This window comes from Agelaius tricolor, unplaced genomic scaffold (assembly GCF_023055355.1).
Source record: "Agelaius tricolor isolate 1412-34295 unplaced genomic scaffold, bAgeTri1.0.p SCAF_28, whole genome shotgun sequence".
Lineage (NCBI taxonomy): Eukaryota > Metazoa > Chordata > Aves > Passeriformes > Icteridae > Agelaius > Agelaius tricolor.
In genome coordinates, this window is record NW_027269288.1 from 7,365,077 (window position 1) to 7,390,862 (window position 25,786).

Genomic DNA, 25,786 nt, shown 5'->3' on the forward strand with positions numbered 1-25,786 from the left:
TCTGACGGGCGGGGCTCAATTAACGCCTCATTAACGATTCGCGTTAATTACGGCGCCGTGAGGCGGCGCTGACGTCATCGGCGCGCGACGGCGGGCGGAAGTGACGCGTGACCCGCGCGCGGCTGCTCGCAGTCCCCGGTGGCGGCGGCGGTGAGCGGGGCCGGGGGGCGCTGAGGGGACAGCGGGGCGACACCGGGGGGACACCGGGGCTCTGAGGGGACACCCGCGGCTGGGGGGACACCGAGAGCTCTGAGCGGATACCGGGGCCGCTGAGGGGACACTGGGAGCTCTGAGGGCACACCCGGGCCTCTAAGGGGACACCGGGGGGACCCTCGGGGCTGCTGAGGGGACACCAGGGGCTCTGAGGGGGCACCGGGGCCGCTGAAGGGACACCGGGGGGGCACCGAGGCCTCTGAGGGGACACCCGGGGCTGAGGGCACACCAGGGGCTCTGAGGGGAGGTTTATGTCCAAAGAGGAGACACAGGAGTCCCTTTTTGCTTTATGCCAATAAAGGGAGAGGCCATGGGGCCTGGGGTCTCTCCAATTTATTTTTTTCCTTTCTCTCTTTCCCCATTTCTGAGGTACTTGAGAGTGCCCAAAACACCTGATCCCAAAGATTTCCCTCTAATGTACAAGCCTCCCTTTAATTTTTAATTCTTACAGAATTTAGGGGTTTTCTTCCCCATTTCTGAGGTACCTGAGAGGTTCAGACTTCCGAATACCAAAGATTTCCCTCTAATGTATAACCCTCCCTTTTCATTTTTAATTCTTATGGAATTTAGGGGTTTTTCCCCATTTCTGAGGTACTTGAGAGGTTCAGACTTCCTGATACCAAAGTTTTTCTCTAATGTATAACCCTCCCTTTTCATTTTTAATTCTTATGGAATTTAGGGGTTTTTCCCCATTTCTGAGGTACTTTAGAGGTTCAGACTTCCTGATACCACAGATTCCCCTCTAATGTACAACTTTCCCTTTTCATTTTTAATTCTTATAGAATTTAGGGGTTTTTCTTCCCCATTGTTTCTTTCATCTCTCAATGTCTAATTTAGTTTATCAGCAAACCTAAATATTCTGTCTTCTATGGGTTAATTATTCTTCTACTTCTCATGCTAATTAGCTGGTGTGCTGGAATTACCTTCTCAGTGACAGCTGCTTTTGGCACAGTTGGCTTCATTATTTTCTTCCTTCTCTCAGCTGTTCTGCCTCATATCCCATAAATTCTGCATTCTTTGTGTCCTTTTTCCCCAAGCTTTGTTCCCTCCGGTCATTATTAAATGTAAATAAATTGGTTTTTGTGCCCTTCAGCAGCTCCCTGAGCTCTTTCAGAGTCTTTCCTTTGGGTTTAAAACCAACATTTTTGGCCCACCATAAATCAACTCTATCGTGGCTTTACTCAAAACCAGAGCAATAAATAAATGGGTGTACAATGGATTTATTTCGATTTATTTGTGGGGTTTGGCAGTGTCTCCTTCTCTTACAGAGGGTGTTTCTTTGAACTCAAATGGGTGATGAAAAGGATTCTTGGAAGGTGAAGACTTTAGATGAGATTCTCCAGGAGAAGAAACGAAGGAAGGAGCAAGAGGAGAAGGCAGAGATCAAACGTATGAAAAATGTAAGCTGCCCTTTGGGATTCATTTAATTGAATTATTTGCTTTATTAATAGAAAACTGCATTTTAATGGGGTGCACTGCCTGTGTCCTCATTTTCTGCTGATTTTTTCTGATGCTCTGTCAGCTGAAGTTTTTTCTGTGTGGTCTCTGATTCCAAAGTTTAACAGGAATGTGATGCTTTGTGAAGATTTCATTGGTCTTGCATTATATCCTGTGATTTCTTATAGTTATTGGTCAGAAAAGATGAATAAATTATTTAATTAATAACTTAAATTTAGAGAATTATATATAATTATATACAATAATTAATGTTTAAATTAAATTAATTTTAAATAAATTAAAATATGTAAATAAAAATAAATACTCAACTGGGACTTGCAGTTCAAGGAACAATTTTTAAAGTTTAAAACAATTAAGTTTTACAGAAGATTGGGTTAAAATGATGGGTTTGGAATAAATTTTATCTTCCTGTCTGGTTATTGGTCAGAAAAAAAAAACCAATGTAGTTAATTTAAATTTAGATCATTATTTATAATTATATGCAACAATTAATGTTTAAATAAATAAAATAAATTAATTTTAAATAAATAAAAATAAAAAAAATATATAAATAAAGTAATCAACTGGGTCTTACAGTTCAAGGAATAACTTTTAAAGGTTTTATAGAAGAATGGGTTAAAATGATGGGTTTGGCATAAATTTTATCTTCCTGTCTGGTTATTGGTCAGAAAAAAAAACCAATGTAGTTAATTTAAATTTAGATAATTATTTATAATTATATGCAACAATTAATGTTTAAATAAATAAAAATATAGATATGAATAAAGTAATCAACTGGGCCTTGCAGTTGAAGGAACAATTTTTAAAGGTTTTACAGAAGAATGGGTTGAAATGATGGGTTTGGAATAAATTTTATCTTCCTGTCTCGGTATTGGTCAGAAAAAAAAAACAATGTAATTAATTTAAATTTAGATAATTATTTATAATTAGATGCAATAATCAATGTTTAAAAAAATTAATTAATTTTAAATAAATAAAAATATAAATATATGTATAAATAAAGTAATCAACTGGGCCTTGTAGTTGAAGGAATAACTTTTAAAGGTTTTACCAAAGAATGGGTTAAAATGATGAGTTTGGAATCACTTTTCTGTGTGCAAAATAATTATTGCAGAAAATACCACACAATAATTACTACACTCCTCCTCATTGTTTAATTGTCTCCAATTATCTCAAATTAATGCACCTCAGCTCAAGGTGCTGCTGTCACAAGTCAATGGATTTGACAGCAATGACCAGTCCAGGCTGAATGTTTGAGCCAGCAGTGGAAGACTTCAGGAATATTGAATTTTTATTCATTTTGAGCATAGAAATGAATGGATTTTCCCCTGTCCCCTCAGTCAGATGACAGGGACTCCAAGAGGGATTCTCTTGAGGAGGGGGAGCTGAGGGACCATCGCATGGAAATCACCATCAGGAACTCACCCTACAGGAGGGAGGACTCCATGGAAGACAGGTGAGAATGGGGAAATCAAACAGGAAAAAATCCTGAAATTACCATTTCAGCATCCTGAGAAAAGGCTTTCAAACATCTGAAAGGAAAATCAACTTTTAGAAATGAAAATCCTTTTTATAGAACACATTTTGAAGCACTGGTTGGGATTGAACCAGATGTAACCAATTGAAGTGTCGTGTTCCAGTTTTGATTTATTGTGGAAATTCAAAACAAAACGGGAATTTTTTCCCAAGCAAGGCAATGTGTGGATTTGCCCTTTCACCTCCCTGAGCTCACTGCTGTCCTGCCTTCCAGGGGAGAAGAAGATGATTCCTTGGCCATCAAACCACCCCAGCAAATGTCCAGGAAGGAAAAAACCCATCACAGGAAGGATGAGAAGAGGAAAGAGAAACGCAGGCACAGGAGCCACTCTGCAGAAGGTGCTTCTGCCATCCCTGGGGTGGAACAAACAGCAGGGACTCGGGCTGGGGAACCCAGCCAGGGGCAGAGGCACAGGAATTGAGATTGTAGGCAGAGGAATTGAGATTGTAGGCAGAGGAATTGAGATTGTAGGCAGAGGAATTGAGATTGTAGGCAGAGGAATTGAGATTGTAGGCAGAGGAATTGAGATTGTAGGCACAGGAATTGAGATTGTAGGCACAGGAATTGAGATGGTAGGCACAGGAATTGAGATGGTAGGCACAGGAATTGAGATGGTAGGCACAGGAATTGAGATGGTAGGCACAGGAATTGAGATGGTAGGCACAGGAATTGAGATGGTAGACACAGGAATTGAAAATGTAGGCAGAGGACCTGAAAATGTAGGCAGAGGAATTGAAATTGTAGACACGGGAATTGAGATTGTAGGCACGGGAATTGAGATTGTAGGCACGGGAATTGAAAATGTAGACACAGGAATTGAGATTGTAGACACAGGAATTGAAAATGTAGGCAGAGGAATTGAAAATGTAGGCAGAGGAATTGAGATTGTAGGCAGAGGAATTGAGATTGTAGGCACAGGAATTGAGATTGTAGGCACAGGAATTGAGATTGTAGGCACAGGAATTGAAATTGTTCATTTCCTTGGCTGTTTTAGTGCCCTTGGGGGAATGGTGGGGCTGTGAGCCTGGTTCAGAGCACAGAAATCACTTTGGGCAGGGACACTGAGGTCACTTTTACTCCTTGAAGCCTGATGAGATTCTCTCTGGCTTCACTGAGTGAAAGAGCTCTGATCTTTGTATGTGCCAAGAAGAAAGAAAAATATCCTTTCTAGAGAAATTCCCATCAATAACAACCATTTTTTGCTTTAATACAAGTATATGCTCTGGCTTCACTGAGTGAAAGATCTCTGATCTTTGTACATGCCAAGAAAGAAAAAAATATCCTTTCTAGAGAAATTCCCATCAATAACAACCATTTTTTACTTTAATACAATTATTCATGCAAAACCTGACAGACTTTGGCCTTTCCATCCCCTTTCAGAGCAGGAATTTCCCTTTGAGAGAACAGCAGAGCTCATGGCGATGGTTCCCATCGGTTTCAGCCCCTGGGTTTTGCTTTCTGTGATTATTTGGAGCAGTAACAGTCAGGAATTGAAGCTGATTTGTGTTTGCCCAAGGGAAACACGCCAGAGTGAAAGAGAAGGAACGGGAGCACGAGCGCAGGAAGAGGCACAGAGAAGAGCAGGACAAAGCCCGGCGTGAATGGGAGAGGCAGAAACGGAGAGAGATGGCCAGGGAACATTCCAGAAGGGAGAGGTACATCCATCCCTCCCCTCCCCAGCACCTGCCTCTTCTGAGCATTGGGAAATAACCAAAAAAAAAAAAAAAAATCCACAGGGAAAACTCTGTGTGTTCCTGGGAATGGGTTCTTCACTTTAGTTATTTTTAAGTGTTTTATTACCATGGGTATTCCAGGTGAATTCACTGGAATAAAAAGATGGGATGGTCTTAGAGGTTTTTATCAACCTGAAAAAATAACTACAAACCAGATTTGCACAGGGGATTAATTATCTGGATTATCATGGGATTGATTAACTGGACTGGCTTAAATCCTGACAGGGTGGAGAACTCCTGGTCTGGGTCTTTTAAACCTGGTTTTTAAAGGATCAGCTGCAAAACTCCCCCTGTTCCTATGGGTGTTGAGAAGGAAGTTGAGTTCAGTGGTCTGGTGCTCCACACCAGTTTTCCTTCTCTTCACCAGCTGAATTTGTAACAAACAAAAATTATTTTCCAGAGATCGTTTGGAGCAACTGGAGAGAGAAAGGGAAAGAAAAATCCGGGAGCAGCAGAAGGAGCAGCGAGAGCAAAAGGAGAGAGAGAGGAGAGCTGAGGAGAGGAGGAAGGAGAGGGAGGCCAGGAGAGAAGGTGACTCCCTCTGCATAAATCATATTTACTATCGCTTTCCTACCTGTTTGCACACAGCTGAAATGGAGGGGGAGGAAGTGGTTTTATTAAAGCAGCACCAGAATTTAAAAAATATTAAAAGTGGGGACATGGGAGGGAAAAGGAAATGTAAGTTTTACATGGGGAGATAAAATGATGTGATGATGTTGTGGGCCTGAAATATCCTGAGGAGTTGATCAGTCAGGGAGTCCTTGCCTCCCCTGTCAGGCAGATTTCCATAAAACCAGGATTTCTGAGGGGTTATTTCCCATAAAACCAGGATTTCTGAGGGGTTATTTCCTATAAAACCAGGATTTCTGAGGGGGAGATTTCCATAAAACCAGGATTTCTGAGGGGTTATTTCCCATAAAACCAGGATTTCTGAGGGGTTATTTCCATAAAACCAGGATTTCTGAGGGGTTATTTCCCATAAAACCAGGATTTCTGAGGGGTTATTCCCATAAAACCAGGATTTCTGAGGGGTTATTTCCATAAAACCAGGATTTCTGAGGGGGAGATTTCCACAAAACCAGGATTTCTGAGGGGGAGATTTCCTATAAAACCAGGATTTCTGAGGGGGAGATTTCCTATAAAACCAGGATTTCTGAGGGGGAGATTTCCATAAAAGCAGGATTTCTGAGGGGTTATTTCCATAAAACCAGGATTTCTGAGGGGGTTATTTCCCATAAAACCAGGATTTCTGAGGGGTTATTTCCCATAAAACCAGGATTTCTGAGGGGTTATTTCCCATAAAACCAGGATTTCTGAGAGGTTATTTCCATAAAACCAGGATTTCTGAGGGGTTATTTCCATAAAACCAGGATTTCCGGAGGGGAAATTTTCCATAAAACCAGGATTTCTGAGGGGGAGATTTCCTATAAAACCAGGATTTCTGAGGGGTTATTTCCCATAAAACCAGGATTTCTGAGGGGTTATTTCCCATAAAACCAGGATTTCTGAGGGGTTGTTTCCCATAAAACCAGGATTTCTGAGGGGTTATTTCCCATAAAACCAGGATTTCTGAGGGGGAGATTTCCTATAAAACCAGGATTTCTGAGGGGTTATTTCCCATAAAACCAGGATTTCTGAGGGGTTATTTCCCATAAAACCAGGATTTCTGAGGGGTTATTTCCATAAAACCAGGATTTCTGAGGGGTTATTTCCCATAAAACCAGGATTTCTGAGGGGTTGTTTCCCATAAAACCAGGATTTCTGAGGGGTTATTTCCCATAAAACCAGGATTTCTGAGGGGTTGTTTCCCATAAAACCAGGATTTCTGAGGGGTTATTTCCATAAAACCAGGATTTCTGAGGGGTTATTTCCTATAAAACCAGGATTTCTGAGGGGGTTATTTCCCATAAAACCAGGATTTCTGAGGGGGTTATTTCCCATAAAACCAGGATTTCTGAGGGGGAGATTTCCTATAAAACCAGGATTTCTGAGGGGTTATTTCCATAAAACCAGGATTTCTGAGGGGTATTTCCTATAAAACCAGGATTTCTGAGGGGTTATTTCCATAAAACCAGGATTTCTGAGGGGTTATTTCCATAAAACCAGGATTTCTAGAGGGGAAATTTTCCATAAAACCAGGATTTCTGAGGGGGAGATTTCCTATAAAACCAGGATTTCTGAGGGGTTATTTCCATAAAACCAGGATTTCTGAGGGGGAGATTTCCATAAAACCAGGATTTCTGAGGGGTTATTTCCCATAAAACCAGGATTTCTGAGGGGGAGATTTCCTATAAAACCAGGATTTCTGAGGGGTTATTTCCATAAAACCAGGATTTCCTATAAAACCAGGATTTCTGAGGGGTTATTTCCATAAAACCAGGATTTCTGAGGGGTTATTTCCATAAAACCAGGATTTCTGGAGGTGCCACTGTGTGCACCCAGCACAACCCCAGTGGTTCTGAACCCTTTGGCTGAGGCTAACTCAGTTGGATAGAGGTTGAAACCTCAAAATTCAATGTTTTAAGGATTTGGGGGAATAAATTGCAAAGGGGGAGAGGCCATGTAAGTGCTCCAGGCATGGAAAATGCTGCAGTGGGGGTCAGGTGGGATTGTCTGGTGCCTGAGCAGTTTTAATTTCTGCACCTGAACTCTTTGCATGTTGGGTGTTTGCAATCTCAGCTCATTTTTGGTTCAAGGATCTCTGGCCCAGCTTTCAGAGGTAAAAATCAGAGCCCATTCCTGTGCTCAGGTGATAGAGATTATTCAGGAACAGCAGAACAAACCATATTTTTTGCTTTCTCTTTCTTGCTCAGCTCATACCAAACAGCTCCTTTTTGTGCTTGCCTTTATGCTGATAGTGCTCAATCTGTGTAACTTTTAATTTCATTGATTTTATTGTTCTGAATGTTCTGTCAGCTCCTTCTAAACCTCAGCTGGTTTTATTCTTTTACATTTTTTCCACTTCTTTCTCTGGCATTAATGCTTTAATTTAGGGTGTTCATTGTGTAACATACAGGGCAGCTTGCTTCTGTTTCTAAGTGTGGCAGCAGCTTTCTCTAAGCAGTACAAATCCATATTTTATTTGAGATCAACCAAAACCCTTCATTCTCCCAGACTGAAGTAGGTTCCTCTCCCACTCTTCCCTATTACCCTGTTTAAAAAATAAACAAAAAAAAATAAAATCATTCCAATCAGGTGGCTGTGGCAGCCAGGACAACTCTAATTAGGCAGATGTAACAATTTCTTGTGGTTTTGTTTTCCCCAGTTTCTGCACACCATAGAACAGTGAGGGAAGAATATGGAGACAAAGTAAAAATGAGACCCTGGAGTCGCAGCCCCTTGCGCCAGCAGAGAGACAAGCTTGAGCAAGGAGAGAGCAGGAAACCAGGTAGCATCTGCCTCTCTACACTACTGGGGGACAGCTGGGGTAAAAAATCCAATCCAATCCAATTCAGTTCATTTTTAGTCTCAACCAAACATCCCAGGTGCTCAGTTCAAGCCTTGTCCAGCTCAGCCCCTGGGTGTAAGGCTGGGATCTTCACCAATGTCTCTTTCCTAAAGCAGTGCTGGTTTTGCAGGAGATGCACAAAGTGATAAATGGGATATTTAGGGCTAGGAGGAGCCATTGGAAAAGTTTCAAAAGGAGTTAAGCCCCTGTTCAGTGGTGAAAGAAGCAGCTGACTGAATTTTTTAAATCCTGCAGTTGAATTGCCTTGCAGGTTAAAAAGGGATTGGTTACTCCAGCTCCAGTTGGATTTGGGCTTAGGAGCTAAATTACCTCAAAAAGTGACCTCACAGGGATCAGTGTGAGCATCACTGCTTCTGTCATCTTGCAGGAGAGTTAAATTCTGAATGCAGAGTTCTGCTGAGATGGTGAATTTTGTTTTCCAAGTCAGAAAATGATCCCACCTGAAGGGTCTGGGGGTGGGGAATTTGCACAAGGGACACCAAAACACCTTTGTTAGGAGGAGGAAAGCTCTGAGTCTGCCTTGCTGACATGTCCAGCTCTGGAAAGAAGTGCAGGCACCCAGAGCAGGATGGAATCAACTGGAATTAATTGGAGAGATGGAATTCCAGATGTGGACACCCAGGGCAGGATGGAATCAGTGGAATTCCAGGTGTGGACACCCAGAGCAGGATGGAATCAGCTGGAATTAATTGTAGAGATGGAATTCCAGGTGCAGGCATCCAGAGCAGGATGGAATCATCTGGAATTCCAGATGTGGACACCCAGAGCAGGATGGAATCAGTGGAATTCCAGATGGAGGCACCCAGAGCAGGATGGAATCAGTGGAATTCCAGGTGCAGGCACTCAGAGCAGGATGGAATCAGTGGAATTAATTGTAGAGATGGAATTCCAGGTGTAGACACCCAGAGCAGGATGGAATCATCTGGAATTCCAGGTGCAGGCACTCAGAGCAGGATGGAATCAGCTGGAATTAATTGTAGAGATGGAATTCCAGGTGTAGGCATCCAGAGTAGGATGGAATCAGTAGAATTCCAGGTGCAGACACCCAGAGCAGGATGGAATCATCTGGAATTCCAGATTTGGGCATCCAGAGCAGGATGGAATCAGTGGAATTCCAGGTGTGGACACCCAGAGCAGGATGGAATCAGTGGAATTCCAGATGTGGACACCCAGAGCAGGATGGAATCAGTGGAATTCCAGATTGTGACACTCAGCAGGATGGAATCAGTGGAATTCCAGGTGCAGGCACCCAGGGCAGGATGGAATCAGTGGAATTCCAGATGTGGACACTCAGGGCAGGATGGAATCAGTGGAATTCCAGGTGGGAATCATCTGCAATTCCAGCTGCAGGCACTCAGCAGGATGGAATCAGCTGGAATTCCAGGATGGAATCAGTGCAATTCCAGGATGGAATCATCTGCAATTCCAGCTGCAGGCAGGCAGCAAGGCCTGGGCAGCTCCTGCCCCATCAAGCACCAGGGATTTTTTTCATGGTGCTCCCTGGAGCAGTGGGCACTGACAGTAACCAGAGTGTAGGGACCCTGCTCTGGTGATTTTTGTCACCATGGTGCTTTTTTCCCCTTTTTCCCCTATTTTAATTCATCTTAGGAACACCTCATGTTTAAAATTCAGGTCAATATTATTCCATATTTTTGGCTGTTGATCCTGCACCACTGCAATTCAGAAAAGCTGTTTGTCATTGAGCAGAGTGTGAAATTATTAATATTTTTTTTTTCTGAATTTCCAATAGTGAATATTCAGCACTGATTTAATGCCAGCAGAAAGTGAAGCAGTTAGCTGGGAATTCAGAGGCTTGGAAAGGATACTCAATTAGCACTGTGGTTTTAATTTTTGTGGTTTCAGCAGTAAAAGAAGAGAAACCAGAAGAGAGGGATCCTCTGTCAGACCTGCAAGACATCAGTGACAGTGAGAGAAAAACCAGCTCAGCAGAGTCCTCCTCAGGTGATGAAATGCAATTTAGGAGCTGTAATTAACTGTACAGCTGTAATTAATGTCTCTGCTGAGCAAACACTGTGAGTGTAAAGTGCCTGATTATTCCTGGACAGAATCTGGATCAGGCTCAGAAGAGGAGGAGGAAGAGTCCAGCAGCGAAGGCTCTGAGGAGGAGGGAGAGGAAGAGGAGGAGGAGGAGGAGACAGGAAGCAACTCTGAGGAGGTGTCTGAGCAATCAGCAGGTGAGGGTTTCACCCAGCAGGCCTGCAGGGCCTGTGTGATTTTATTTTTATTTTCCTCATCCCATTTGTTGTTTTATTTGAACATTTTCCTTTTCTCTTAGTCTAGGCTAGGCTGAGACCTCACAGGTCAAGATAACTAAAAAGAAAACACCCAAGTCCAAGTCCCATTCTATCCTTTTGGTAGAGGTAATACCAATTTTCATCTAAGAAGCCAGAGCAGAAAGCTGAGAGCCATTTTTGTCAGCAGTTCAGGTGGTTCTGGGACACATCAAATACCCTGCAGAGTATTTGCACTTCTTTGGGGGTGGTGAAATCCAAAGGTCTTTTCTTGTCATTTTGAATTCTTTTCTGTTGCAAAATTCAGATTTTTTTTTTTCCCCAAATGAATGAACATAATAACACAAAGTTCAGAAAAGTGCAGCCATTCTTGTCATTAATTAGTAAAGAAAAGGCACAAGAGTAGAGGCTCTGATGGCTGGGTGTTTTTCTTTAAAATAATTACAACGAATAAGGAAATATTAATTACTTATTTACCTGCCCACATCCCAATTCCCAGAGAATTGGTAAAAGTTGTGTTGGGAGTGAAACAGAATTTCTGTTTGTGAGTTTCTGACGGTGCAGAAGCCTGGTGAGAGGGGAGAGGATTCCAGCAGGGATCTGCAGAAATGGGGATTTTCCCACTCAATCTTGGCTCTGTTTTGCAGAGGAGGTGAGCGAGGAGGAAATGAGTGAAGAGGAGGAACGGGAGAATGGAAACCACATCCCAGTTGGTACAATGCAAATACTGAATGCTTGAAGGAACTGTTGGGCTGGGTGTTTGCAGCTAGATAAACCTGTTTGTACAAATATTTCAAATATCAGAGTGCTATTCTCATGTCAAACTCAGAAACTCCTTGAAATCTGCTTCAGGCTTTGTGTTTAGAGGGAATCAATCATGAGCTGATGTTTCCTTCTCTTTCATTTTGTGTTCTTTTGTCTTCTCATCAAAATCTGAGAATGAGACCCAGAATGAGAATCTTGGGTCAATTTTCTCTTCCATTCTGGTGCAAAATTAATTTTTCTGACTTGATACATTTACACTGGAATCAAAATCAGAGAATGAGACCCAGAATGAGAATGAGACATCTTTAGTAAATTTTCTCTTCCATTCTGGTGCAAAGATTGATTTTTCTGACCTGCTGCATTAACACTGGAATCAAAATCAGAGAATGAGACCCAGAATGAGAATGAGACATCTTTAGTAAATTTTCTCTTCCATTCTGGTGCAAAGATTGATTTTTTCTGAGCTGCTGCATTAACACTGGAATCAAAATCAGAGAATGAGACCCAGAATGAGAATCTTTAGTAAATTTTCTCTTCCATTCTGGTGCAAAGATTGGTTTTTCTGGCCTGCTGCATTCACACTAGGAACTGCAGGTGAATTCTGAAAGCGTCCCCTCTGCCAGGAGGGGAAATTTGGCTTCTCCACCCTGCTCTGCCCCACAGTGCTCACTGTCCCCACCTCTGTTTACCCCAGGCTGAGTTCATTTCATCCTCACAGCTCCTCTTTCCAGCACTGATTCTGACTGTTGAAGTTCCAGAGTCGAGGTTTGACCGGGATTCTGCGGGCAGCGAGGCAGAGGAGGAGGAGCTGGGGGAAGGCTCCCCTCACTCCAATGCCATGACAGAAGGGGAATACATTCCTGACTCCCCAGCCTCCTCCCCCATCGAGCTGAAGCAGGAGCTCCCCAAGTATCTCCCTGCCCTGCAGGTAGGGAATCACCCCTGCAGCATTTCTGATACCATTGAGATCTCTTATCTTGCTATTGCTGTCTGAGAATGGGTCCTTGTGAGAGGAGAGTTCTGTACCATCAACAGAAACTGGTTTTTCTTTATGTAGCCAGCAGCAAAGTGTAAAAATACTACTAAAAACCAGATTTTTACTAATTAATTATGTGAAAAGTGCTGAATTGCTGCCTTTGTGCAGAAGTGAATGGAATAATTGAATTAATCTGCTGAAACACAGGCTCTGTCCTGGATCCCTTTAGAAACTCCATGAAAAACAAACCCCAAAGACTCCTTTATCCTTTGATTTATAGCTGAATTCTTCTGGTGAATTTTAACTGGGAAGTTGCTGAAGTTTTTAAAATGCAAAACCTTCTCCCAGATGGAGGAGTAAATGCTGGGGGGGGAAATGCTGGGGGGGTAAATGTTGGAGGGGTAAATGTTGGAGGAGTAAATGCTGGAGGGGCAAATGCTGGAGGGGTAAATGCTGGGGGAGGAAATGCTGGAGGGGTAAATGCTGGAGGAGTAAGTGCTGGGGGAGTAAGTGCTGGGGGAGTAAGTGCTGGGGGAGTAAATGCTGGAGGGGTAAATGCTCCTGGAGGGGTAAATGCTCCTGGAGGGGTCAATGCTGGAGGGGTCAATGCTGGAGGGGTAAATGCTGGGGGAGTAAATGCTGGAGGGGTAAATGCTGGAGGGGTCAGTGCTGGAGGGGTAAATGCTGGGGGAGTAAATGCTGGAGGGGTCAATGCTGGGGGGAGTAAATGCTGGAGGGGTAAATGCTGGAGGAGGAAATGCTGGGGGCGTAAATGCTGGAGGGGTAAATGCTGGAGGAGTCAATGCTGGAGGGGTAAATGCTCCTGGAGGAGTAAGTCCTGGAGGAGTAAATGCTGAGGGAGTAAATGCTGGAGGGGTAAATGCTGGGGGTGTAAATCCTGGGGGAATCAATGCTGGAGGGGTAAATGCTCCTGGAGGGGTAAATCCTGGAGGGGTGAATCCTGGAGGGGTAAATCCTGGGGGAGTCAATGCTGAGGGATTAAATCCTGGAGGGGTAAATGCTCCTGGAGGGGTAAATGCTGAGGGATTAAATCCTGGGGGTGTAAATGCTGGAGGGATTAAATCCTGGGGGAGTAAATGCTGGGGTTGTAAATCCTGGGGGAGTCAATGCTGGGGTTGTAAATCCTGGGGGAGTCAATGCTGAGGGATTAAATCCTGGAGGGGTAAATGCTGGAGGGATTAAATCCTGGGGGAGTCAATGCTGGGGTTGTAAATCCTGGAGGAGTCAATGCTGGAGGGGTAAATCCTGGGGTTGTAAATCCTGGGGTTGTAAATCCTGGAGGAGTCAATGCTGGGGTTGTAAATCCTGGAGGAGTCAATGCTGAGGGATTAAATCCTGGAGGAGTCAATGCTGTCCCTGTGGTTTCGTTCAGGGCTGCCGCAGCGTGGAGGAATTCCAGTGCTTGAACAGGATTGAAGAAGGAACCTATGGTGTGGTGTACAGGGCCAAGGACAAAAAGACTGGTGGGTATCAGAGCCCTCCTCTTCCTCAGGGTATTCATTTAGGGCTGCAAATCACCATTCTGCATTTTCAAATATTTCAAATATGATTTGCAAATATTTCTTCACCAGCAAGCTGCAGATTTTCGAGGCAGAGCAGCACAGATCATGAGTGAGAGAACACCTGGTAATGGGAATTATTAACTGTGGGGTGGGAAATGTGTTCCCTTTGCAGATGAAATCGTGGCTCTGAAGAGACTGAAAATGGAAAAGGAGAAGGAAGGTTTCCCCATCACTTCTCTGAGAGAAATAAATACAATTCTGAAAGCACAGCACCTGAACATTGTCACTGTCAGAGTAAGGCTGCACTCTTTGATCTCTTTTATTGGGTTGAAATATTCCTTTTAAATATGAAATATTTATAAATATTCATATTTCTAAATATGAAAATAGCAGCAACCCTGGCAGATCTTGCTGCTGTGAGCAGTTGTGTGCTGCTCATAAGGCTGTAGAGACATCCCTGGCTGCACAATCTGATGTTTTACCAAAAATGAGCTGGTTTTTAATAGAAAAAATACATTTTAGGAAAAAAAAATTATTTTTATTTACATGATAGAAAACCTACAGTTGTGTGCTGCTCATAAGGCTGTGGAGACATCCCAGGCTGCACAATCTGATGTTTTACCAAAAATGAGCTGGTTTTTAATAGAAAAAAACACATTTTAGAAAAGAATATATATTCTTTTAATATATAAATATAAAAATATATTTTTATTTACATAATAGAAAAAATAGAAAAAATACAGTTGTGTGCTGTAAAAAAATTATTTTTATTTACATGATAGAAAAACTACAGTTGTGTGCTGCTCATAAGGCTGTGGAGACATCCCAGGCTGCACAATCTGATGTTTTACCAAAAATGAGCTGGTTTTTAATAGAAAAAATCCCATTTTTCAGGATTTTCCCAATGAAAAAATACATTTTAGAAAAAAAAATTATTTTTATTTACATACTAGAAAAAATAGAAAAAATCTGATGTTTTACCAAAAATGAGCTGGTTTTTAATAGAAAAAATACGTTTTAGGAAAAAAAAATTATTTTATTTACATTATAGAAAATTTATTTTTATTTACAAAATAAAAAATTATTTTATTTACATTATAGAAAAACTACAGTTGTGTGCTGCTCATAAGGCTGTAGAGACATCCCTGTAGACATCCCAGGCTGCACAATCTGATGTTTTACCAAAAATGAGCAGGTTTTTAATAGAAAAAATCCCATTTTTCAGGATTTTCCCAATGGCAGCCTCTCTCCTCTTTCCCGTACATTCCCCAAATTGACTCTGGGTGCTTTTTCAACGCCGTGTGTGGGTTTTGCTCAGCTGCTTGTGTGTTGCAGGAGATTGTTGTGGGCAGCAACATGGATAAAATCTACATTGTGATGAATTATGTGGAGCACGACCTGAAGAGCCTGATGGAAACCATGAAGCAGCCGTTCCTGCCAGGTACCGGCGCTCCCAGAGCTGCAGGCTGGCCCTGGGCACTGCCTGGGTTGCTGTGCCATGTCCTGGCTTCCTTGGAACTCAGATTTCCTGGGTTTTCCTCTTGAAATTCAGCCACAAACCAGAGGAGAAAGGTTGGGGTTTGTTTTTCATGGAGTTCCTAAAGGAATCCAGGACAGAGCCTGGGTTTTATTCTGTACAAGCTGCCCCAGGTGAAGGCGTGGGCTGAGCCTGGTGCTGGGAGCTGCTGGGGATTCCAGTTTGGGTTTGGGGGGAAACTGGGGCAGTTTCACCTGTGCTCAGCTGGAAAATGACATTGGCCTTGAATTTTGGCTGCTTCCTACAAGGGACCATCATTTCTGAGCACAGTTGGGATGAATTTCCTGAGCTGGAAAATGACATTGGCCTTGAATTTTGGCTGCTTCCTACCAGGGACAGTCATCTCTGAGCACAATTGGGATGGATTTGCTGAGCTGGAAAATGACATTGGCCTTGAATTTTAGCTGCTTCCTACAAGGGACAGTCATTTCTGAGCATAATTGGGATGGATTCCAGCTGCCCAAATGGATTTTGCTGTTCTGTGACACATTTTGATAGTGCAGGCTTTCCTGTGCTTTAACTGGCCACTCCTTCCTGCCCTCCAAACCAATAAAACACAAATTAAAGGCAGATTTATTTTCTTCAATGCATTCTTTAAATCATCTCTTTATTTTCTTCAGTGTATTTTTAAATCATTTATTTATTTTCTTCAGTGCATTTTTAAAATCATTTATTTATTTACTTTCTTCAGTGCATTTTTTGATCATTTATTTATTTTCTTCAGTGCGTTTCTTAATCATTTATTTTCTTCAATGCATTTTTAAAATGATTTATTTTCTTCAGTGCATTTTTTAACCATTTATTTATTTATTTTCTTCAATGCATTTTTTAAATCATTTAATTATTTTCTTCAATGCATTTTTAATCATTTATTTATTTTCTTCAGTGCATTTTTTAACCATTTATTTATTTATTTTCTTCAATGCATTTTTTAAATCATTTATTTATTTTCTTCAATGCATTTTTAAATCATTTATTTATTTATTTTCTTCAGTGCATTTTTAACCATTTATTAAATTATTTTCTTCCATACATTTTTAAATCATTTATTTATTTATTTTCTTCAATGCATTTTTTAATCATTTCTTTATTTATTTTCTTCAGTGCATTTTTTAATCATTTCTTTATTTATTTTCTTCAACTCTTTTTTAAATCATTTATTTATTTATTTTCTTCAATCATTTATTTATTTATTTATTTATTTCTTCAATGCATTTTTAAATCTTTCTTTCTTTTCTCCCACCCACTTTTTGTCCTTCCAGGAGAAGTGAAGACTTTGATGATTCAGTTGCTACGAGGGGTCAAACACCTCCACGACAATTGGATCCTTCACAGAGACTTGAAAACTTCCAACCTGCTGCTCAGCCATTCAGGCATTTTAAAAGTAAGAATTAGGAGAAAAAAAAGATGAAATCAGGATAAATTCCCTCTGCAGAATTGCAGAGGCAGAGCTGTGCCCAGATCCCTGTGCTGGTGATGAGCAGTGCTGGAGGTGTTGCTGTTCCTCCTTGCAGGTTGGAGATTTTGGCTTGGCCAGGGAGTACGGCTCTCCCCTGAAGCCCTACACGCCCGTGGTGGTGACCCTGTGGTACAGAGCTCCAGAGCTGCTGCTGGGAGCCAAGGTGAGCTCTGCTCTGGCTGCTGGAGCAGGGAAAATGCAGCTATGGAACACCTGACTGGGGTGCAGAAATCAGGGTCCAAGGGGAGCAGTGAATGCTGCTGATGGACAGCTGTAAATCCTGATTATCATCATTGTTAATTATCATCACTATTATCATCACTATTATCTTCACTATTATCTTCACTATTATCTTCACTATTATCTTCACTATTATCTTCACTATTATCTTCACTATTATCTTCACTATTATCTTCACTATTATCATCATTACCAATTATCTTCACTATTATCTTCACTATTATCTTCACTATTATCTTCACTATTATCTTCACTATTATCTTCACTATTATCTTCACTATTATCTTCACTATTATCATCATCATTATCATCACTATTATCATCACTATTATCATCATCATCACTATTGCCATCACTATTGCCATCACTATTGCCATCACTATTGCCATCATTATTATCATCATTATTATCATCAATATTAATTATCATCATTATTATCATCATCACTATCATCATCATCACTATCATCATTATTATCATCATCACTATCATTATCATCATTATCATCATCATTATCATCACTATTATTATATGATTTGTTATTATACATTACTATATATATCATTGTTGTATATTTTAAAATATATATTTATTATCTATTATTAAATAGATAATCTATTTAATCTATTATTATAATATTATTTTAATTATATAATTTTATCATATATTAGTATATTATATATTTTTCCTAATAACGGAAATCTACTACTACTACTACTACTACTAATAATAATAATAATAATAATTTTTCCTCCCAATGACATCTAAAACCCTTCCATCCTCCCCACACAGAGCATGGGAGGGTCACAGGTGGGTTTTCTCCCTTGGGATGCTGATGTGCTCGGTGCTGATGGATTCTAAATGTCCTTTTACATTAGTCTGAAACCTGTGACATCTGAGCAGGACAAGGTGCTGCCACTCTTCTGGAATGTTCTCTGCTGGAATCTGGGTGCAATCAGGGCTCAAGAGCCCTGCCAGGAAATTCCTGGTTTGTCAGCTGTGCTGCTTTGTTTGTGAGTGGAAAAGAGAGGGATCAGTGAGGAGCCTTCTCACCTTTCATCCTGAGAGATCGGTGTGCATGGCTCATAATCCATCATTAGAAACCTGAAATAATTACAGTCAGATATTAATTGAGAGGATAATTGAGACCTTGGGTATGGGACTGGTTATGTGTGTTCTGCTCAAAAAAAAACCCAAATAAACCCTCAGAAGCCACAGCATCCCTCCAGACAACTCAGGGAAAAGATCTTCCTGATTTTCCTGAGGTGAATTTGATTTCCTTTCCCTTCTTTCCAGGAATATTCCACAGCCATAGACATGTGGTCAGTGGGGTGTATTTTTGGGGAGCTGCTGACACAGAAGCCTCTGTTCCCAGGGAAGTCAGAAATCGACCAGATTAACAAAGTTTTTAAGGTAATTTTCAAAATATTTGGGGATTTTTGACTGGTTCTAGAAACCGGAGCATTGGAGTAGTGCTTGTTGTTCTTTAACAGAGATTCAGCCTCAAGAAAAAGTTATTGAATGGAAAGTTATTGAATGGAAAGTTATTGAATGGAAAGTTATTGAATGGAAAGTTATTGAATGGAAAGTTATTGAATGGAAAGTTATTGAATGGAAAGTTATTGAATGGAAAGTTATTGAATGGAAAGTTATTGAATGGAAAGTTATTTAATGAAAAGTCATTTAATGAAAAGTCATTTAATGAAAAGTCATTTAATGAAAAGTCATTTAATGAAAAGTCATTTAATGAAAAGTTATTTAATAAAACGTTATTTAATAAAACGTTATTTAATAAAAAGTCATTTAATCTGCTTTACCACACTCTGAGTAGGCTGAGACCACGATTTGTTGTGTCTGTTTTCTCTGGATAATTCCCAACTCCTCATGAATAAATACATAAATCAAGGATTGCACTCTTGAGTTTATTAAAGGGGTATTTTAATTTTAATTTGCAGGATCTGGGCACTCCCAGTGAAAAGATCTGGCCTGGTTACAACGAGCTGCCCGCAGTGAAGAAAATGACCTTCACAGAATATCCCTACAACAACCTGCGCAAGAGATTCGGGGCCCTGCTCTCAGACCAGGGCTTTGACCTCATGAACAAGTGAGTGCCAGACTCCAGGTGTCCCTGGGCATTTCTGGGCAGGAAAACAGAAATGTTCTGTGTTGGGAAAGGTTTGTAAAGTCTGGGCAGGAAAAGAGAAATGTTCTGTGTTGGGAAAGGTTTGTAAAGCCAAGCCCAGGCTGTGTGGTTAGCACTGTGTTACAGGAGGATCTGGTGGGTTCATAGAATGGCTAAAATCTCTCTGAAACAGCAAAAATTGGAAAATATTCGAATGGAATTAACCTGGGTCCCTTTGGAGCTCTGTCTGTCTGTTCAAGGGTGTTGGTATCATTCTGTTAATTTGGTATCATTTTATTACTGGGTATTGGGTGTAGTTCTGAGAGTAGGTAATGTCTCCAAATGTCCAGCAATGAAATGATATCAAATTAATGGAATTATACCAATGCCCAGTAATAAATTGTACCCAATACCCAGTAATTAAATTATACCAAAGTAATAGAGTTATACCCAATACCCAGTTAATAAAATTATGCCAAATTAATAAAAAAATGTCTAGTAATAGAATGATACCAAATTAATAAAATTATATCCAATGCCCTGTAATAAAATGATACCAAATGAGTGAAATTATACCCAATGTCCTGTAATAGAATGATACCAAATTAATACCCAATGTCCAGTAATAAAATGATACCCGAGTAATAAATTACGCCCAATACCCAGTAATAAAATTATACCGAATTAATACCCAATGTCCAGTAATGAAATGTACCAAATTAATAGAATGATACCAATACCCAGTAATAAAATGGCACTAAATTAAAATGTCCAGTAAAAAAATGACACCAAAGTAATAAATTACACCCAATACCCAGTAATAAAATGATACCAAAGTAATAGAATTATACCCAATACCCAGTAATAAAATGGCACTAAATTAATACAAAATGTCCAGTAATAAAATGATACCCAAGTAATAAATCACACCCAATACCCAGTAATAAAATTATACCAAAGTAATAGAATTATACCCAATACCCAGTGATAAAATGATACCAAAGTAATAGAATTACATCCAATACCCAGTGATAAAATGATACCGAAGTAATAGAATTATATCCAATACCCAGTGATAAAATGATACTCAAGTAATAGATTGCACCCAATACCCAGTGATAAAATGATACCAAAGTAATAGAATTGCACCCAATACCCAGTGATAAAATGATACAAATTAATAGAATTATACCCAGTACCTGCTCACCCCATTACACCCGACCAATGGAATTCCACCCAACCAATGGAATTCCACCCAGCACCATTAACAGAACCATCCCAGTACCCAGTGCCAGAGTTGTGTTGATCATCACCAAGCCCTGAGGAGCCTTGCTGGCAGTTCTGGGGTCTCCATTCTCCTTTTGCTGTGCTCCCTGGCAGTTTCCTGACGTACTACCCGGCGCGGCGCATCACGGCCGAGGACGGGCTGAAGCACGAGTACTTCAGGGAGACCCCGCTGCCCATCGACCCCTCCATGTTCCCCACCTGGCCAGCCAAGAGCGAGCAGCAGAGGGTCAAGAGGGGCACCAGCCCCAGGCCCCCCGAGGGAGGGCTGGGCTACAGCCAGCTGGTGAGTGTGGAACAGGGTTACAGGTACTGTGAGTGTGGAACAGGGTTACAGCCAGCTGTGAGTGTGGAACAGGGTTACAGCCAGCTGTGAGTGTGATACAGGGTTACAGGTACTGTGAGTGTGGAACAGGGTTACAGCCAGCTGTGAGTGTGGAACAGGGTTACAGGTACTGTGAGTGTGGAACAGGGTTACAGGTACTGTGAGTGTGGAACAGGGTTACAGCCAGCTGGTGAGTGTGATAGAGGGGCTACAGCCAGCTGTGAGTGTGGAACAGGGTTACAGGTACTGTGAGTGTGGAACAGGGTTACAGCCAGCTGTGAGTGTGATACAGGGTTACAGGCACTGTGAGTGTGATAGAGGGGTTACAGGCACTGTGAGTGTGATACAGGGGTTACAGCCAGCTGTGAGTGTGGAACAGGGTTACAGCCAGCTGTGAGTGTGGAACAGGGTTACAGCCAGCTGGTGAGTGTGATAGAGGGGCTACAGCCAGCTGTGAGTGTGATACAGGGGCTACAGCCAGCTGTGAGTGTGATAGAGGGGCTACAGCCAGCTGTGAGTGTGATACAGGGGCTACAGCCAGCTGTGAGTGTGGAACAGGGGTTACAGGCACTGTGAGTGTGGTAGAGGGGTTACAGCCAGCTGTGAGTGTGATACAGGGGTTACAGGGACTGTGAGTGTGATAGAGGGGCTACAGCCAGCTGTGAGTGTGATACAGGGTTACAGCCAGCTGTGAGTGTGGAACAGGGCAGGGCCTCAGCTTTGCCTGGGATCCTCACTGGCAGGGAGAGTCCAGTTCTCCTTCCCCAAGCCCAGGGTGAGTCCAGCTTCCCTTCCCAAAGTCACTGCTGGTGAGTTGGGCACAGCTCCAGGGCCTCCTCTGGGGCTGGGTTTTGGTTGGGATCCTGAGATCCACCTGGACTGGCAGGGAGAGTCCAGTTTTCCTTCCCCAAGCCCAGGGTGAGTCCTGCTTCCCTTCCCAAAGTCAGTTTACAGTTTAAATAATACAAAAAGTTGATTTAGCCCTGATTTTTCAGGGTGTAAACACTGCCATGCAGACTGAGTGTTGGATCAGATGCTCAATGAGTGAAGTTTACACTTATTTAGACTCATTTTTTTCTCTTTCTCATGCAGTCAAAAGTGGGTTCAGAATTAGGAACACTCCAACTGCTTTAGCAATGGCAAATTTTGAAACAGCAATATTTAAAGATTATGAATGACCCAGCATCAACCTTAACTGTGATGGCCCTAAATCAAACATTCATTTCTCATCTCGAGTTAGTTTATTTTGATTGTTCAGGTTTTTGGATGGGTAAATGCAGCTGCTCAGTGCCCTGTGCTTGCTCTCCACAGGGTGATGATGACCTGAAGGACACAGGTTTCCATCTGACCACCACCAATCAAGGAGCCTCTGCTGCAGGACCTGGCTTCAGCCTCAAGTTTTGAACTCAACATAAAAAAAAAGGAGGGGGGAAAAAAATCCCCAAAAATCAAAACAAAAACAAAGCACCATTCATGTGAGTGGATTGGGGTGCCCCAGTTCTGTTCTGTGTCAGGGGCACCAAATGTTTTTCCCTGTGAAAAAACCTCAGAGATTATCACAGATTCCAAGGCTCTTGTTTTATAAATCAATGTGGAGTTCAACTGCTGCATTCCATGGGAGGACTGGAGTTACCTGAAAACCCCAGATCATCACAAACTGTGACAAAGGACAACTTGAAAAAACAGTCCTAGAACAGTTTCTGGTTTATTTTTTTGTTGAGTTTGTTTTGTTTTGGTTTTTTTTTTTTTTCCTTGTAAATTTGTAGAATTAAAACACATTTTCAATTGTTTAATAGTGTGAAGGATTTCATTGCTTCACATGCAGCAAAGTGGGATGTTGGTGACAGTAAAGAGAGTTGAGTTTTTATTTTAAGTAATAAATTGTTTGTGTCTGAATATATTTGGGGCAAAAAGAAAAAATTACAATTATGAGGTTTGTATCCTTGGAGGGAGCTGGGCTGGGTTTGATACTCCCTGACCGGATTTTTTCTTTTTTTGTTGTTCTGTAAATGTATTTACAGTGGTGCAAAACAAATTACTCTATTGTTTTATAAATCAAAAAGATTTAATAAGGAGACTTGAAACTTTACTTTCTGTGCAAGTTTGGTTTTTTACAGATGCCCTTTTTCCATCCAGAGAAGAACTCAGCTGTAGTGGTTGTGCAAGGCCACATTCCAGTCCTTTCTGGGGAAAGAGGAGAGGAGGAATCCTGCTGGAATCCCATCCTCTGGAGCCCCTGATTTGTGGAGCTGTCACTTTGTTTTGGGAACAGGGAGATCTGGAAAACACCACCTTGTCCTGCAGCCACAGCTGGGCACCAGCCCAGCCAGGACTGACTGCAATCCCCAACATTTTATCAGTTTCAGTCCGTTTGGACAGGGGCAGGGCTGAGCTGGGGGAAGCAGCTGGATGTTCTCCTGTGGGGGAAACCAAAACTCCCTGTTCCCCTCAGCCTGAAGGAGAAACTGCTGAGCATTCCTGGTTCCAGAAGCTTCCCCAGGAACCCAGGAGTGCAGGGAAGCCCTGGAGGATTCAAGCCTGACCCCAGTGCATGATTTGGCCATGACATGGAGCTGTTCCCTTCCCAGCTTCCCTGCCCCGGCTCCTCTCCAGCTGCATGGGGCTCTGTCCCCTCCTCCTGAGGGAGGAAATCACCCCAGGCCCATGGGGCTCCAGGCTCAGAGCCCTCAAGGACCAAACTGGGCAGCTCAGAGCCCTCAAGGACCAAGCTCTGAGCAGAGCAGACCCCTCAAGAACCAAACTGAGCAATGCAGACTCTGAATTACCAAACTGAGCAATGCAGACCCCTCAAGGACAAACTCTGAGCAATGCAGACCCTTAATTACCAAACTGGGCAGTGCAGACCCCTCAAGGACCAAACTGAGCAGCTCAGATCCCTTAATTACCAAACTGAGCAATGAAGACTCTTAATTACCAAACTGGGCAGTGCAGACGCCTCAAGAACCAAACTCTGAGCACCTCAGACCCCTTAATTACCAAACTGGGCAGTGCAGATCCTTAATTACCAAACTGAGCAATGCAGACCCTTAATTACCAAACTGGGCAGTGCTGCCCCCTCAAGGACCAAACTGAGCAGCTCAAACCCCTCAAGGACCAAACTCTGAGCCAGAAATGGTTCTTGGGGTAAGAGGAAAACCCTCAAACCACAGGAACCCACCTGGGGGAAGAGCTGCTCTGTGGGCCCTTGAACTGAAGGTGTTGGAAGGAGGAGCAAAGCAGGGTTTGTGTGACCCTCATCCTCCTGACCAGTGAAAGAAAAGTGATATTAAGGCTTAGCAGTGTCATTTGTTCTGTACAAATGGCAGGAGAACACTCAGAGTGTTCAATTTGTCCTTTTCCTGCCATCCACTGTCCCAGGGGCTGGGCAGAGTCTGCTCCTGGTTTGCAGCAGTTCACACAGCTCCACCTGACACTTTTCTTACAAAAAAAAAACGTTTTTAATTCTCTGTACAGCAAATAGTTGATAAATTCTTTATCATTCGAAGGAATCTGGAGGAGTTTGACATTCCAGTGACCAGTCCCAGAGGCTGCTTAGCCCAAGGTACCAAAGCAGCTGCTGAAGAATTCAGTTGCACTATTGGAGATTAAATCTAAAATGCCAAAAAACCAGCTGGAAACAGGAGCAGGAGCTGAATCCAGGGCTGGCTCAGTGCTTCAGTCTGATTCTCCAGGAATAAGTAGTCAGGATTCTTTCTTTTTTCTTCACTATGCAAGTGTAAGTTCCTTCATTGATGGCGTTTGCAATGATGCTCATGTGGTCTTCATTTAGGGATAAATAACCTGGGTAGGAATATTCCAGAAGTTCCTTATCTTTATACCAGCTGGCAGAAGAAAAAGAATGGAAGTGAAACATGAATATTAGTTATTTCTACTAATAGAAATATTATTATTTATTTCTACTAATATTAGTTATTTCTACTAATAGAAATATTATTATTTATTTCTACTAATATTAGTTATTTCTACTCATAAATTTTGCTGAGTAAGTGTAGAGCAGAGTCTTTAGCAAAACACAGCTGAGTTTTACTCTTTATTTCAGGTGGATAATCAGGGCATAATCATGAGTGATTCTGGAGTTTGAATCTCTGAAAGTTGATGGGAATTTGGGTCCTCGTGGATTTGAGCCAACCCAAATTTTAGATCCATCCACAACCTGTTCATACTTCAGTAATAACCAACTAATCAAAACCTGAAAGGGTAAACTTCAATTTTACAGGTTTTTCAGAATATAAAGAATATAAATATTAATATTTAAAAAAATAGAAAATTGTAGAAATATTAAAATACTAAAAATAAAATTATAAAAATATAAATACGTATAAAATATATAAAATATGTAGTATATAATTATTATGTCTATATCTATTTCTATTACTATACATTTATTGTTATTATATTTATAGATATTTATTATACTATATATTTTATATATATATAACATTTTAATAACTTTTGCAGAATGTAAAGAATATAAATACTCAAGCCAGGGAATTCAGTTTTATATTATAATATATAGTATATATATAGACATAATTATTATGTCTATATCTATTTCTATTACTATACATTTATTGGTATTATATTTATAGATATTTATTATACTATATATTATATAATTATATTATTTATATATATTATATATATACATATATATATATATACACACACACATATATATATATATATAACATTTTAATAACTATTTTGCAGAATTTAAAGAATATAAATATTCAAGCCAGGGAATTCAGTTTGATAGTAGGAAATAGCTTTGTGTTATATATAAAATATATATATTTATATAAAGAAATAAATATATATATTTTGGATTTTATCCTCCTTGAGCTCCAGATTATAAACTCCATTCTTCTTCAC

At 41.2% G+C, this 25,786-nt stretch overlaps 2 protein-coding genes across 8 annotated transcripts in view; one reads left to right on the top strand and one right to left on the bottom strand.

The window, feature by feature from the left end:
* Positions 1-22,982, top strand: LOC139600519 (cyclin-dependent kinase 11B). 7 transcript variants are annotated; one of them, XM_071448763.1, is made up of 20 exons: positions 1-150; positions 1,482-1,613; positions 3,012-3,127; positions 3,422-3,546; positions 4,725-4,863; positions 5,342-5,472; positions 8,207-8,329; positions 10,274-10,372; positions 10,477-10,605; positions 11,310-11,375; positions 12,180-12,355; positions 13,797-13,887; positions 14,099-14,220; positions 15,262-15,367; positions 16,726-16,847; positions 16,978-17,085; positions 18,459-18,575; positions 19,118-19,266; positions 20,665-20,854; positions 22,205-22,982. In XM_071448763.1, exons 2-20 carry the CDS (start codon positions 1,503-1,505, stop codon positions 22,295-22,297), a joined length of 2,313 nt encoding a protein of 770 aa, XP_071304864.1. In that variant the 5' UTR covers positions 1-150; positions 1,482-1,502; the 3' UTR covers positions 22,298-22,982. The 7 variants fall into 7 exon arrangements, with proteins under 7 accessions (XP_071304864.1, XP_071304866.1, XP_071304865.1 ...); XM_071448765.1 differs by having other exon boundaries at positions 12,186-12,355; XM_071448764.1 differs by having other exon boundaries at positions 10,277-10,372.
* The window catches only part of MMP23B (matrix metallopeptidase 23B), a 20,229-nt gene continuing 17,040 nt past the window's right edge, over positions 22,598-25,786 (bottom strand). Inside the window, exon 8 of the mRNA XM_071448775.1 lies at positions 22,598-24,735. Coding sequence (XP_071304876.1) covers positions 24,561-24,735 — 175 coding nt within the window. The 3' untranslated portion in view covers positions 22,598-24,560. The remainder of the gene's footprint in view (positions 24,736-25,786) is intronic.

What these genes read in the sequence shown, in the direction of transcription:
- LOC139600519 (XM_071448763.1), top strand. Translation starts at nt 1,503, where the DNA reads ATGGGTGATGAAAAGGATTCTTGGAAGGTGAAGACTTTAGATGAGATT. An exon ending in GAGGACTCCATGGAAGACAG is followed by an intron (nt 3,128 to 3,421) that starts GTGAGAATGGGG and finishes CCTGCCTTCCAG; the next exon opens with GGGAGAAGAAGATGATTCCT. An exon ending in AGATTAACAAAGTTTTTAAG is followed by an intron (nt 18,576 to 19,117) that starts GTAATTTTCAAA and finishes TTTAATTTGCAG; the next exon opens with GATCTGGGCACTCCCAGTGA.